The following is a 15,913-nucleotide window of genomic DNA, read 5'->3' as shown; positions in this document are numbered from 1 at the left end:
ATGGAGAAGTGAATCTCATCAGCTCCTCGTCAGAATCTAGTTGAATTTTAATTATTTGGTAGGAATCCACATAATTTGCTCTGAAGAAGCTGAAAGCAAAGCTATGTCAGCTGGCCCTTAGAACATAAAATAGATCCAAGGTCTATTATTATCGACAATTATTAGAACTTATAGCCAGATGTTCCTGATTTTTATGAGAAACTTTTAGGATTTTATCTTCTTTTCAAGCAATGTGGAGGCTCTTGAAAGTCTCCAATTAGCAATTTTAAGATTTTGGGGTAACGTAACAAAGTATGAACCTTTTTGGTACATTTAGAGGCTAGAGCGGAGATAGTTAAAAGATTGAGATTTTGAAGTTGTATTTGTAGTGCCACCGCTGTTTATACATTCCCACTATTACATTGCATCATCGCTCTGCTGCCTAAATCCACTTCACATATTCTCTAGCCCTTCGTGTATTTCACAAAGGTTTTGTCTCGTATCTTTTACAGTTTGTGCTGCCGCCTCAGTGACAAGCTAAAGGCAATATATGCAGCACCCAGGAATAATCTAATATAAGATGTAGCCTGTAGGTATACATTCAGAGTCTGAAATACATACTAGTATGGTAGGATAATCCATACGTATTTCATTCCACGAAAGCAAGAACTACAGCCAAAATATGAGGCCCAAAGGAAGTGGAGAGACGCCATTGATCCATGCACGGCCACGGCTCTCCGTCAGTAGTCGTCGTTGCAGCATGGCTCTACAGTCTAGCCTTGGATCAGGTACTACGTGTATGTAGTTGTAGTAGCAAAAACCCGAGCCAATCGCTCGGCCGCGTACTTACGTACTAGTGCATGCATGCAACCGATCCCTAAAAACCCAAAGGATTCGTCCTGCTGCAGCACGCGTCAGAAACCCGCGGAGAAGGATGGATGTCTGTCCCCCGCGGCGCGCGCGGCGCGGAGGGAAGTGTGCGTGCGGCGCGCGGGTTCCTCTTGCTCAGACGCGCAGCGCGGGCGCCCTGGCGAACCCGGCGTCGACCCACGGGTGGTGGTTGGCGTCCATGCCGGCCTTCCGCGGCTGCGGCTGCTGGTGGTGCTGATGGTGATGGTGGTGGTGGTGGTGCCGGTGCTCCCTGCTGCGTGCGGTCAGCGCGTGCGCCGCCGCGCGCTTCTTCCGCCGGTGCTTCGCCCTGTCCACCTCGATCTGCTGCTGCCTGCACTCCTCGCTGCAGAACGGCGTGTCACCTCTGCACACGCAAACCACTAAGCCTCCGCCGATCCATGAACGCATCTGTCTTGGATATACGCAAAAAAAAAAAAAAAAAAAGGAACGGTCGTGGCGGCGACCTGTACATGAAGATGTCGCCGGAGAGCGACTTGGCGCAGAGGGAGCACTCCTCGAGGAAGTGGTGGATCTGTACGACGTCCGCCTCGTGGACGTAGAACATGGACGACGGCTTCATGGCACCGCCCCCCTTCATGCCGCCTGCCTGCGTCGCTGCTGCGCGCGTCGCTGGGGGACGAAGAGAGGGAGCACCGCCGCGTGAGGGCGAGGGCCTGGCACCGGAATCCCGAGGAGCTCGGCTAGCTTGCGGGACTCTCCGGGGTGGCCGGGCCACGTTCAAGTAGTACCCCCGACGCGGCCATTTTTAGCCGCCCAGAGAGAGGAACAGGGAGCGGCTGGGAATTCACGGTCGCCGGGAGCCGGAGATATGAATAGGACAACGTGGCTAAAATTAAGCAGAGACTCGATCTTGTCTTAAATTTGCCGCTAATTAGTAGTATTCTCTTGCTCTGTTCTCTTCTTACTTCGGAACAGATCTATGGCCACTAGCTAGATGCATTGCATCACGTTCGTGCCAACTTAGCAAAGGGCAAGGATGCTAATGAAAGATCTACCACAAGGAACAAACAATGCGTGCTTGCATTGCCAGCTTGACCCTGCTCATATGTGAACGTGACATCCTCCAGTGAAACGACAAACTGATGACCACGTCAATAATGTCTTCTCGAACTAAAAAAAACGTATCGAAACTACAGTGCGATTCCACATGTACACGACCCCAAATTTTCTACTCCTGCCGAGGCCACTGTCTCGGCAAGGCGGAACGAGGACATCTCTCCTCTGATAAAAAGACGAGAGAATTATTTATTTGGCATTTAAACAAGTTGCTCTTTCATATAAAAGCACTAGAAATTTTGAACTTTCTTATCTGATATCGAGTTGAAATTTTCTTTCATAAACGGCACTACCGTCCACTTGAGCTAGCAACTGTGTCAAGTGGCTGACGAAATGGCATGAATGCCCTTGTTTGTAGCAGAAGTCTATGGTGCCAAATACAGAAAGGATAAATAGACAGTTTGTCAAATAAGAAAATCATAAATATCACAAACATACTTGTTCAATGAAACATGGGATTTTGGTAATCGAAGATTGCAAATAAATAATCAATAAATTTAAAATTCTAAGGTAACAACAGTTACACGTTAGTTTCATGCACATATTTTTTGTGATGTGAAAATTAATTATCTTCGTGGAAAAAATAAAAAAGTTTATAATCTTATAGAAGACGGAGGCACAATAATTTTTGTTTTCGATCTCTCGGTCTTGCATGTTTTTTTTTGAGACTGTATATTGGAACCTTTTTTTTTTCTTTTTTGAGACTGTACACATTAGGAAATAAATAACATAGGATTTTTTTACGGATCAGGCGAGACTAATTTTCTTCCAAAAGCTAAAACTCTAAAAGGCAGCGCGTAACCTCTCATCATCATTAAAAAACAAATGAAAATGAGAGAGCCACGTGCTGAGTCCGTCGGTGCAGAAGAGAAAAAACATTCAAAATATTCAAGCTTTATCTGATGGGAATGCCGAACGATATCCATTCTTGATCTCGCCGCAGCAGGACTGCCGCGCGCCTGTGCTGTGTTCATGCTAAGTTGCCGCCGGCGGACTGGACCGGAGACTGCACGACTGGGACCGCCGCCGGGGGAGGCCACCCCACGGGCCACGGCATCTGCACGCGGAGCCGTAGGGCCCGTTTGGGGAGGCACCAGGCGACGCTGCCCCGCGGCCAGTGCACGAGCCTGCCCCACCGCACCCCCCGTGCCGCGACATGGGGTTAGTGCCGGCGCTCCGGTGGGCGAGCTCGACCCACCGCGTCTGCCGCGCCGCGGCCTGCACCCCGCGCCGTCGAGCGAGGCCGCCCCACCACGCCGCGAGCTGCCGCCAATGCCGTCGGGCGAGGCCGCCGCCCCCCCCCCCCCGGCGCACCACGCGCCGCGAGATGGGGCCAGCGCTGGCCGGCGAGCCCGCCCCGCCGCCGCGTTCCCCGCTGGACCTGCGCCTCGATCTGCGACCATGAGGCGAGCTTGGCTGAATGTGGGGCGCCTCATGCTGGGGGACCTGCCCCGTGAGTTTCTGGGCACCGGCGGCCGACGCCTCCTTTGCCCCATCCTCATCTCCTCCGGCCTCCATTCTCTCTAGGGTTTCGTGTCTCTTGTTTTCAGAAGAGAAGAGCGACGGGAGAAAGCAGGAGACTCGGGGGAGATGGAGTCATGGACGCACGCACGAGACCGAGGACCTGCGCACGACCAAAATAAACATGGGCATTTTGGTAGTTCTAATGAAAAGCTAACATGTTCTTCCTAGTCAACTAAACGGATGGATGAAAGTGCCATTTATGTAATGAATTTTTAAGTTAGTGCTAGATAAGAAAGTTTAAATTTTCTGCCTCATATGAAAAAATGATTTGTTTTCATGCTAAATAAAGAATTCTCCCTTAAAAACATTCGTGTCGCCTTCACCGCGCGTCTTTTACCTCTCTAAAGCGACAAGAACTGGCTAGCTCTTGCTAGCAGCGCACATCGTTTTCCTTACCGTCCAGGACGCCATTAAAAACCGGTGGCGACACGCACCTTGGCTCGTTCAAACTTTGGCACCTCCAAGAGGTCGACAGCCCACTCCCGTCCAACGCGCCGGGAGGTGGACAGGCAGGCGGGCGATTCCACCGCGGCATGCCCGCTTTCGTGCCCGTACGCGTTCGTCTTCTTCCTGGCGTTCCACCCAGACCGTAACGCTGCAGTACAGGCTGCAGCAATCGCCGTACACGAATCCACAGGCTACCATGCTTCACATCACATGCGCGCATGGCGTGGTGCCCTGCTGGCGCGGTCCTGTGCGTGTAGGCAGCGGAGGGGGGCAGGGGCTGGTGGCGCGGCGCGGCGCGGCGCCAGGACGTCCTGGCACGCGCATGCGGAGCGGAGGCATGGGCGCGCGGCCGCGACACGTGCGACGCCGGCGTGGATGCCCCCCGAACCACCGGCACCGGGCGAGATGCCGCTCGCGAAGCGCAGCGAGTGTTCCTTGCGAGCTACGGTCGCCAAGGGCACACACGGCGGCACGCCGGCAGACGGTGCGCTGCGGTGCGCGCGGTCGTGGAGCATGGAGGGATCGAGGCCGTGGCCGCGTAACGTGGCGGGCGGAATCCAGAGTGCTTTGTTTAAGGCCCTAGATTGCCCAAAGGATTCCCGGCGGCACATGGACGGCAACTCGCAGGGGCGAGATGAAGAAATCTACGGCCCTGGTCGAGAAATATTTGTTTAGCCCGGGGTACGCAACGGTGCCAACATGCTTTTGTGGACGCTACGGTCAGGCACTCTAGAAGTAATAATGGACGGTGTGCTAAGTGGCGGAGCGTGACCAATAATTAAGGGGGGGCCAAATTACCATTACAAATTTATCAGAAACAGTAGATGTTAGATTAGTGAGAAAGTAGTAGACTTATAGTACAATTTATAACGACGGAACCATTACGAATGTAGTCGTATAGTAGAAACTAAAATTTGGTGCTAATATAGGAGGGCATCTCAGGCCAAATTAGAGAGGAAAGATGATTAGAAAATTCATCAATCACACAGTTGAACTGTCGCTGCTCAGTCCTGCCACTGCTCCTGTGCAGGTTTCATGCAGATGCAGAGATGCAACAGCTTTTCAGTCAATCAGTCTTGCAGTTCAGATGGTTTCACCGGCCAACCAAGCATATACTACTGCAAAGTTGTCTCGGACATTGGGGGGCCGGAGCCCACTTTGGCCTCCACAAGGCTCCGCCCATGGTGTGCTATTGGCTATTGCACGTACGAGCACAGCCCCCTTATGTCCTTGTACCTAAGAGGCTGGCATGTGGGCCCGGGACAAGATTTGTGGTTTGTGGGCCCACCTTCCAGAGAGAGCCCATGAAGGAGTTAAGGGAGAAAAGGAGCGTTGATAGTGCATTTGGGTATAAAAATCACTGTTGTCGCTGTCCATTAGTGGTGTGACCTCAGGTTTGTAAGCTTCCAGGAAGCAGGCCTCATGGACGACACATGACGCTCGGCTTTGCTTTGTGATTTCATTTCTTTATTACTGCCTCCGTGCTCCTTTTCTTTCGTGGGGAGCAACAGCCATGGCATACAAGTTCACTGCCAATTTTTCAGCACTAATAATAAATACGGAGTAAACAATTTCTCCCAGGACTCTCTCTCTCTCTCTCTCTCTCTCTCTCTCTCTCTCTCTCTCTCTCTCTCTGTTTTCTGCTCAGCTGCTCGAACAACAAGCAGTCCCGGTTGAGAGGTTTCTGCAGCCTGCAACGGGAATTGTCTGTTCACGGGACAGGAACAACTGAATAAATAATGGTCATTTCAGTCCAATTGTCTCTTTTTTTAACAGCAAAGAACTCCCCCCAAAAAAAGCATTAACAGCTCAGGCAGCATAAGCATGATTTTTCTCCTTCACAGTTCACACCAAAACAAATGATTCTGCCGTGGCGGTAAGCAAGAAGACATCTAAGGGAGAAATCACTAGCTCAGAGGAAGGAGCAGCGGAAGACAGCTGAAAACTGACGAGAAATTCGAGGACTTCTTAGGCCTCTCACTTGTTTCATACTAGCACGTATCGACAGGTTACACGGCAATCCCACACGCAGCACGCACATCTTTTCACTCGTGCAACCGTGCAAGAGGAACAGAACCCGTGCAAACTCACGCTCAAACCAAACCCTTCCATCTCCATCTTTCGGAGATCAAGAGGAGGAGGTCATTCGATCGGTTTCGTCAACCAACGAAGTAAAAGGCGCAGCCGGCCTGTGCCGTGGCCTTCTCCTCCGTCGAGCCGGCGGCGATCCACACGCATCATCGTCCTTGCTTGGGGTTCTTCTTGTTCTTGAGGTGGAGCTAAATCCTACTACGTTCGTTCGTTTCCCAGTGCCCAAAAATTTGTCATCACCACGCCCAGATGGGGATCCTCTGGGGGCTCTGCTTCTGCTGCCGCTGCCGCTGCTGCTCGGCCCGCCCCGTCTGCTTCAGCCGCTGCTCCCTCGCCTCGTCGATCTCGATCTGCTCCTGCCGGCACTCCTCGCTGCAGAACGGCATGTCACCTCTGCGATAACAAAAACAGCCACACCGCCGTCAGCGAACCATTCCTTCCTTCCTCCATGCCATGGAGATCTCAAGCCCCCCTGGATATTCTAGATTGGTGGTGCTGTTGTTTACCTGTACATGAAGATGTCTCTGTTGCCGGACAGGAGTTTCCGGCAGCGGAAGCAGATGTCGAGGTAGTGGTGGTGGCCGTGGAGCTCGTCGGCGTCGTCGCAGGGGTCGCAGAACATGCGGCCGGGCCGCCTCGGCGAGGCCGCCGGCTTCAGAGGGGAGGAGGAGGAGTGGCCGGAGAAGCCGGCCTCGAGGTCTTCGTAGGCCTCCGTGGAGACGGGGTGGTGGTAGTGCGCCATTTCTCCTTGGCTCTGTGTCTGTTTCCTTGGCGAATTGGTGCTCTGCTTTCTCTTTTCTGGTTGCGAAAGGAAGGAACTGGAGTGCGGGGAAGACGAGAGCGAGGGGCTTTATATTTTGGAGGGAGACGGAAGGGGGGAAGGTGGGATTTCTCATTTTGGTCCTCGGTTTATTTGTGGGGTTTAAACTTTAAAGTAACCCCTCACATCTTTATGCCCAAGTGGAGCCACGTTTTGCTTTTTGCATTGGGCGGTTCAACAATTTTTCACCACAACTTTGAGGGCTTTTGTTACAACTTATTACAAGTGAACTGGAGAATATACTGCCGCTGTGATAAGAAAACCTTAGTGTGGTTTCAACTTTCTTCACATTCCTGCCACAGTTCTTCTAGCGATTCATGTGGGTGAAGATTGTGATAAGCAATTAAGCAGATATTTATGAAGTAGATGTGTAGCTTGACTGCTTGAGTACCACCCGTATATAATCCATTTGGTAAAATATGCCCGTCTCATTTGATTTTACACGGTCTTCAATATAGGCATTGGACCACTAGTTCTTTCAAGAATATATTATTAATCATTTCAATTTTCATGAGATTTTGAAAGCATTTTAAAACAAAATTATAACTTACATATTTTAACACTAAATAATTTAAATTTATTTATGCTTGTAGTGCTTTGAGGTTTGACTAAAATCTTTTCTAAAGGTACTAGAGTGTGTACGTAGGGTATGACTCCGGATACCCACGGCAGACTATATGGGCTGCGCCCCCAGTGATGGTCCAGCCCACAAGACGAAGCCTTGCGGAGCACGACGCTGCTCGGCGTGTCCCACAAGACACCGGGAAGATATCCTGAAGATACTACGTGTCGGTGCAGACAGTGACCAACTAGTGAATATTTGTAGTTTTGTCGTACGTTGTAATCGGAGGTGGCCTAGCACTCAAAGACACATGATTTATACTGATTCAGGCAACGTGCCCTACGTCCAGTTTGGATCGGTCAGTGACTTTATTCCTGAGCCCAGGTGCTCAAAGTTTGCGGTGGGGTTACAAACGAGAAGGAGGAAGAAGGGGTGTACAGGAGGTCCGGTCGGCTCCGGTCGGAAGGGCCAAGAGCGACAGGAGCTACACTATAAGCTAAGTGTTCAAGTGTGTCCTTGGAGTTCGAACCCGGCGGTTCTGTGGTCGTGAGCTTGTGAACTTGATCGGTGCTTGTTATCTTCAAGAAGGGCTCTCCCTTTATTGGAGGGGGCGCATCCTCTTTTATAGATAAAGGGGACGACTTTACAAGTGAGAGGGTGAGAGTACGTATGCTATCGAGCCTTGTTGCCAATGCCTACCGAGCCTTGTTGCCCACGCCGATGGGTACAAGATAATGGTAGGCGCTTACAACACTGTTCATGTCACTATAGAATGTCAGATGCATGCGGGAGGTCGTGCTGCCTTTTTTAGGGATGGTAGACGTCGGTACCTGTAAATACTGTTTGATGCCTAGAGGCATGTGAGGGGTCTCACTATGTTTACCCGGTACGGTAAATCCTGGCGCCCATACCGTTATCGATGCCCAGAGGCACGTGGGGGGCCTTACCGTATGGGAGTTTTAGCGGCGCCTACAATACTGTGGAGGGATATGTCGGCGCCTACAATACTATTTGTGTCAGGGTGGCTGCAGAGTACTGTTCCGTACAGGGTATGGTCCCTGGTACAGTGGTTTTGACTTGCGAGCCTTGCCTTGCTTTTCTCCGCACGTCTTCTGGTTCCTACTGAGCGGGCGTCCCCGGTCGAATGGCTCCAGTCGGCTCTGAGTGTGCCGGTTGGAGAAGAGCGATGAGCGGGGTTCCTGCGAACCCAGGTCGAAGACGCGGGGTCGGAGTCGGAAGTAGTATTTTGGGCCAGGCCATCCGATCGGAGAGGTCGTCTGGAGGCGACTAGAGTCAAAGCGAACGCTCCGGTCGGAGAGGTGGGCCGAAGTAGCCGACGAGCGGGAGTTGTTCCTCTTTGGCCAGACCTTTCAGTCGGTGACTGGGCCGTCCTTTTAGCCTGTTATTTTAGACTCTTGGGCCGAGCCTTGGCATGGAAGCCGGTCCTCGAGGGACCCCGGGTTTTATGAACCCGATAGGAGCCCCCGAGCCCCGGGTGATTTGGGTAGAATCGCCCGGGGGATTTTTGCCGATGGGTGCATGCGAGCGCACCAGTGGGTGTAGCCCCATAGCCCCGGACGATTCAGGCAGAACCGTCTGGGGGGTTTTCTATGTTGTTTAGTGGGGGAGTTTTTTTATTTTGAGACGGAGGTTTGTCGTCCAAGGCGTCGTTGTGCATCCGAGGTGGTTTTTAGTTATTTTGAGAGATTGGGTGGGAGGGAGCTTGTGGATCCTAGCGTCGGTGCGCACCGTGGATCGAGCAAGGGAGTCAGTCAAGGGTTTTGGACGAGACAGAGCTTCATTGATCCTAGTGTCGATGCGCGCCATGGGATCGGGTGAAGCAGTTAGTTTTGAACGAGACAGAGCTCACTGACCCTTGTGTCGATGCGCGCCATGAGATTGGGTGAGGCAGTTAGTTTTGGACGAGACAGAGCTCACTGATCCTGGCGTCGATGCGCACCGTGGGATTGGGTGAGGCAATTAGTTTTGGACGAGACAAAGCTCACTGATCCTGGCGTCGATGCACGCCGTGGGATCGAGCGAGGGAGTCGGTCTTGGACGAGACAGAGCTCACTGATCCTGGCGTCGATGCGCGCCGTGGGATCGGGTGAGTCAGAGTCATGGGGCGAGATCGAGGTCGGAGACACGGGTTTTTAGAGCGCAGTCGGAAGCGTAGCCGGATGGGGCGAGATCGGGGTCACAAACCTAGGTTTTTTAGAGCGCGGTCGGAAGCATAGCTGGATGGGGCGAGATCAGGGTCGCAAACCCAGGTTTTTTAGAGCGTAGTCGGAAGGGGTGGGTTCGGGGTCGCAGTCCTAGGCTTTTTGTCTTGACCCCCCGAGCCCTGTTGGGTCTTAGTAGGGGTCGGTGTGAGTTGTGTGCGTTACCCCATCCTCGGTTCCTCACAACCGAAGGGGCTAAGTTTTATCGCTTGTCCCGATCGCTCGGGCTCGAGTGACGCACTCGGTGAGTTCGCTAATGGGTGTGATCGAGTGGAATTTGGGTCCATCGTTCGTGATGGGGTCGGCATAGCCCTCTTGTGACATTTCACTACTCCTTTACCTATAACCCGGCAGATGCCTGGGTCATTCCGAAGACCGACCTGGGTGGCCTAACGGCCTCCCCTCGATGAAGATTCTATGGGTTTGGCGAGAGGTTCAGGATCGAACGAGAAGGTCAAGATGACCCGGTCTGCCAGACCAGGCGAGGGCTGCACGGGGCTCATCTATGTTTTTCTCCCCTGTCTCTGTTGGTTGCTCATGTCGAATGAGGCAACCGCCGCTTCGTGACGCAACACGGAACGTTGTGATGCATTTCGCTGCACGTGCGATGCTTAGTTCCCGAGCCCCCGGGTGGTTCAGGGCCTGGATCGTCCGGGAGGTTCGGGCGTATGGAATGAATGCGCGTATGGATGTATGAAATGATTGTAAGGAAATAGAGGGGGTTGGTAGTGCTCACCTTGATGGCTTGAGTGACGGAGTTCGGAGAGCTTCAGTCGGAAATGTCCGACCAGGTCCTGCGCTCGTCGTTATGGGTGAGCCCTTGTGCGAACATTTTTTGTATTAATGAACACATGCTCACCTTGATGGCTTGAGTGACAGGGTTCGGAGAGCTTCAGTTGGAAATGTTCGACCGGGACCCGCGCTCGTCGTTCGTGGGTGAGCCTCTTGATGACCTGAGTGACGGGGTTCGGAGAGCTTCAGTCAAAAATGTCCGACCGGGACCCATGCTCGTCGTTCGTGACGGAGTCAGCATGGCCTACATGGGGCGCCCCTTCGCTTTCTTATCTGTCTCTTGGTGTCTATCCTGAGTGATTCGATCGACTCAGGGGGCCCGGTGATCTCCCCCGGCGGAGATCTTGTTTGGGTTTCTTGAGGCCTGGCCTGGGGAAGCGGGGTGTCGCCCGCGTGCGGTCGCGCTTCGGTTTTTAGGCCCGACGTGCGGTAGTGGTTGGTCATGCGGTAGTGGTGGGCCTAGTCCAAACCACGTCCTGTCTGATCAGGGTGCGTCTTATCTACATTAAATGGAAAAGAGAGAGAGAGAGAGTTCCTTGCTCCACCGTTTTGCCTTCTCCTGATCGGCGCACCCTTCCCTAACTATTGTTCCCTTTTCCTCAAGTAGGAGAGGGGAAAGGGTTTTTGACCCGTTCTTTTGCATGTTCCTCATCCACCGCCGTCTTTCCTCTTCCTTCTTGTCGTGAGCGTCCCTGAGAGCCACGGTGGTTTATAGGAAAGAAAGGGGAGAGAGTGAGGGAGAAGAAGAAGAAGAACTCATCGATCCTTCTACGATCCTAAAGCGAAATGTCAGACTGGAAGTCATCCACCGTGAGGGAGTCAGTGTTGAAGGCCTTTGTTGTGAAGGGATTTCTGCTGCCGAAGGAGGTGGTGCATTGGAGGGTTCTCGGGCGGGAGGAGTCCCCGCAACCTTGGCCTAACGAGATGGTTTCCTTCCTCACCTTACATGAGCATGGGCTGGGATACCCCACGCACTGGTTCCTGCGCGGCCTCCTTAATGAGTGGGGTCTGGAGCTGCAGCATCTCAATCTGACAGGGGTGCTACACATCGCCAGTTTTGTCACCGTTTGCGAGGCTTTCCTCGAGATAGAGCCACACGTGGATTTCTTCTAGCGGCTCTTCTCCCCGAGAACCTTGATGGTGGGGGACCCAGTCGAGGTCGCGCCGGTAGGGGGTTTCGCCCTGCAGAGAAAATCGGGCGTGGGATTTCTTCTCGTTGATTTTAATGCTAGAGAAGCTCAATTGTCAACATATTTGATCACTAAGTCTAGCATGGGTTGGTTATGGCATAGAAGGCTTGGTCATGTTAGAATGAAACAATTAAACAAGTTGATCAAGCATGCCTTAGTTAGAGGCTTGAAAGATGTCACATTTGAGAAGGATAAGCTATGTAGTGCATGTCAAGCCGGAAAGCAAGTTGGTAACACACATCCTAAGAAGAGCATGATGAGCACATCTAAGGCATTTGAGTTGATGCATATGGACTTGTTTGGACCAACCACATGCACTAGCATTGGTGGAAATAAATATGGATTGGTAATTGTGGATGATTTCACTAGATACACATGGGTGTTCTTTCTTATTGACAAGAGTGATGTGTTTGCAACTTTCAAATCATTTGTCAAGGGCATTCACAATGAGTTTGAAACAACCATCAAGAAAGTTAGAAGTGACAATGGTAGTGAATTCAAGAACACTAGAATTGATGAGTTGTGTGATGAATTTAGAATTAGACATCAATTCTCGGCCAAGTACACTCCTCAATCAAATGGCTTAGTTGAAAGGAAGAATAAAACTTTGATTGACATGGCAAGATCAATGTTGAGTGAGTACAATATGAGTCATTCATTTTCGGCCGAAGCAATCAACACGACTTGCTATTACAGCAACCAACTCTATTGTCACCCTATGATGGTGAAGACACCTTATGAGCTTTTGAATGGAAGAAAGCAAAACGTAGCATACTTTCGGGGTTTTGGTTGTAAACGCTACATATTGAAGAAAGACACTAGATTGAGCAAGTTTGAAAAGAAATATGATGAAGGTTTCTTGCTTGGTTACTCCACTACTAGCAAGGCTTATAGAGTTTGAAATTTGGCTAGTGGTACTCTTGAGAAGGTTCATGATGTGGAGTTTGATGAAACAAATAGTTCCCAAGAGGAAGATGAGAATCTAGATGATGTAAGAGGCACTCAATTGGTCAATGCAATGAAGAACATGAACATTGGTGATATAAGGATTAGAGAGATGATTGATGTTGAAGATGACAAGAATCAAGTACTCTCTAACTCAAATGTGCAAGCTAGTGGTTCTCATGATCAAGTCAAGCAAGAACTAGTGATGACAAAGTGCAAGATCAACAACAAGTGGCTAGTTCATCATCTTAACCAAGTGATCTATCAAATACAAGCAATCAAGTGCAAGTGCTTCAACCAACCAATGTTGCAAAAGATCATCCCTTGGACACTATCATTGGTGATATTTCAAGAGGTGTATAAACTAGATCAAGATTGGCTTCATTTTGTGAGTATTTCTCATTTGTGTCATCCATTGAATCTAAGAAGATAGATGAAGCTTTGAAGAATGTTGATTGGGTCAATGCTATGCATCAAGAGCTAAACAACTTCACAAGAAACCAAGTATGGGAGTTAGTTGAGAGGCCTAAAGATCATAATGTGATTAGATCCAAGTGGGTCTTTTGGAACAAGCAAGATCAAGATGGGATAGTAATAAGGAACAAAGCAAGATTAGTGGCTCAAGGTTACACTCAAGTTGAAGGTCTTGACTTTGGCGAAACATATGCCCCGGTTGCAAGATTGGAATCAATTAGGATCTTGTTAGCCTATGCTTGTGCCCACAACATCAAGTTGTACCAAATGGATGTGAAGAGTGCATTTCTCAATGGGTACATCAATGAGCTTATGTATGTTGAGCAACCTCTCGGATTTGAAGATGAGAAGAAACCCAATCATGCTTACAAGTTGAAGAGGGCTTTGTATGGATTAAAACAAGCACCTAGAGCATGGTATGAGAGATTAAGAGATTTCCTACTCTCTAAGGGATTCAAGATGGGAAAGGTTGACACCACTCTCTTCATCAAGAAGCTTGGAAATGACTTGTTTATAATGCAAATCTATGTTGATGATATCATTTTTGGGTCAATAAATCAAGATTTTTGTGAGGAGTTTGGCAAGATAATGGCAAGTGAGTTTGAGATGTCCATGATTGGAGAGATTAGCTACTTCCTTGATCTTCAAATCAATCAAATAAAGAATGGCATATTTGTGAGTCAAGGCAAGTATATCAAAGACATGCTCAAGAAGTTTGGAATGGATGATACTAAAGCTATTAGTACACCAATAGGGACAAGTGGAAGCTTGGATAGTGATGCTAGTGGCAGCATGGTGAATCAAAAGATGTATCAGTCTATGATTGGAAGCCTACTCTATGTGACCGCATCAAGACCGGATGTGATGTTTAGTATATGCATGTGTGCTAGATTTTAAGCATCGCCAAGAGAGAGTCATTTGAAATCAACAAAGAGAGTATTGAGGTACTTGAAGCATACACAAATTGTTGGATTGTGGTATCCCAAAGGAGCAAGATTTGAGTTGATTGGATATTCAGACTCCGATTATGCGGGATGCAAAGTTAAGAGAAAGAGCACATCGGGCACATGTCAACTATTGGAAAGATCACTTATGTCTTGGTCATCAAAGAAGTAAAATAGTGTAGCACTTTCAACCGCCGAAGCGGAGTACATTTCGGCCGGTAGTTGTTGTGCTCAATTACTTTGGATGAAGGCTATTTTGAGTGACTTTGGAATTAAATTCAAGCAAGTGCCATTGCTATGTGACAATGAGAGTACCGTAAAGCTCACCAACAACCCGGTTCAACATTCAAGAACAAAGCACATTGATGTCCGCCATCATTTCATAAAAGATCACCAATAAAAATAGAACATTTGCATTGAGAGTGTGGGCAGCGAAGATCAACTTGCCGATATCTTCACCAAGCCACTTGATGAGAAAAGGTTTTTCAAGCTAAGGAATGAATTGAATATACTTGATTTCTCCAATATGTGTTGATGCACCCCCAATTTATATGATATGACTCTCCTTAGAGCAATTCAAGGTAAAAGTTTATTGACATGGCATACATCCTTGCTAAGGACATGCTTAGTGCATCTAGACATATTTCACATTTGAATAGGCTCATTCATGAAAACAAATGAATTTGATGCTTGTATGGTACCACTATTGCTTGTATGCTTGAAATGATCTAGTGGTAGCATATGACATGTTTGTGGTAGCCATTTTGTTTCGGTGATCAAGACACTTAGCGAGTGTGCTCACATTTAGGTTAGATAGCCATACTATTAAGAGGGGTGAAACTCGTATTGAAATGCGATTATCAAAGTGTCACTAGATGCTCTAACTCATTGCATATGTATTTAGGATCTAGTGGAGTGTTAACACCCTTAAAAATGCTTTTGTGAAAATATGCTAACATATGTGCACAATGTGATACATTTGGTGGTTGGCACATTTGAGCAAGGGTTAGAAACCTCACCGACGGACAGTCCGACGGTGCCACGGGCGCCCTAGACAGAAAAGATGGGTTCACAGAGTGACCGAACGCTGGTGGTGTAGTGACCAGACGCTGGGTTTAGAGTCCGATCAGTAGAAGCAGTGAGCATGCGTCTCGGTCTTGTGACCGGATGCTGGCGCGAAGAGTGACCGGACGCTGGCAGGGTGCGTCCGGTCAATGTTGACGTATGCTGATGAGACATTGAGTGACCGGACGCTAGGTGAGTCCGGTCGAGCATGACCGGACGCGTCCGGTCATGATTTTGTGCGAATGGAACCTTACTAGAAACGACCGGACGCTGAGGTCCAGCGTCTGGTCACCTCACAGCAGCGCGTCCGGTCATCACTTAACCTAGATGGCTTAGAGCAGCGAGGATCGTTGAGCAGAGGTTGGTGATTGTCTCTGGCTCCGATCGTGGTGATTGTGAGGGGTCTTGTGCCTTCTCCGGCGGAGAGCCGAAAGATAACTCTAGTGGATTGCTCATGTCATTGAGTTACCTCCCTTGTGGGTAGGTTCTTGCGGTGTCCACTTCTATGGACGAGGTTCGTGCAACACCTCTTAGCCGCCGAACCACCAAGTGTTGGTCGACACAACGGGGACTACCGTGCCGGTAAGCACGTGAACCTCGAGAGAAAAATTGGTTGTCTCTTACCCTTTGGTATTCTCCCGGTGATTGATTTAGTATTCATCTTGTAATTGGTTCACTCCTCTACACGGCGGTATAATCACCCTACTCACTCATTTATATTCTTGCAAACTAGTTGTAGCAAGCTCTTTAGTGTCATTAGAATTGAGAGCTTGCTTTGTTATTTTAAGTTCATCTAGTGGAGCTCTTTAGAGTAGCAAGATTGAGAGCTCTTAGTGAGTAGTAACATTACAAGTTGTGTGCCTAGTAATCATTGCAACTAGAATTGTTGG

The 15,913-nt window shown here is 49.5% G+C and overlaps 2 protein-coding genes across 2 annotated transcripts; both read right to left on the bottom strand.

Annotated features, from left to right (window-relative positions):
• Nucleotides 1–357: 357 nt before the first annotated feature.
• Nucleotides 358–1,659, bottom strand: LOC136494485 (FCS-Like Zinc finger 1-like). The gene is made up of 2 exons (XM_066490650.1): nt 1,335–1,659; nt 358–1,234 (listed from the first exon to the last, which is right to left on the bottom strand). Exons 1-2 carry the CDS (start codon nt 1,466–1,468, stop codon nt 985–987), a joined length of 384 nt encoding a protein of 127 aa, XP_066346747.1. The 5' UTR covers nt 1,469–1,659; the 3' UTR covers nt 358–984.
• A 4,205-nt stretch (nt 1,660–5,864) lies between these two features.
• On the bottom strand, nt 5,865–6,851 carry LOC136493345 (FCS-Like Zinc finger 3-like). Its single transcript, XM_066489420.1, has 2 exons — nt 6,516–6,851; nt 5,865–6,402 (listed from the first exon to the last, which is right to left on the bottom strand). Exons 1-2 carry the CDS (start codon nt 6,749–6,751, stop codon nt 6,246–6,248), a joined length of 393 nt encoding a protein of 130 aa, XP_066345517.1. The 5' UTR covers nt 6,752–6,851; the 3' UTR covers nt 5,865–6,245.
• Between the last annotated feature and the right edge of the window lie 9,062 nt (nt 6,852–15,913).

This window comes from Miscanthus floridulus, chromosome 11 (genome assembly GCF_019320115.1).
Source record: "Miscanthus floridulus cultivar M001 chromosome 11, ASM1932011v1, whole genome shotgun sequence".
Taxonomy (NCBI): Eukaryota; Viridiplantae; Streptophyta; class Magnoliopsida; order Poales; family Poaceae; genus Miscanthus; species Miscanthus floridulus.
Note: the sequence above shows the minus strand (reverse complement) of the source record. Positions and strands in the feature narration are given on the sequence as shown.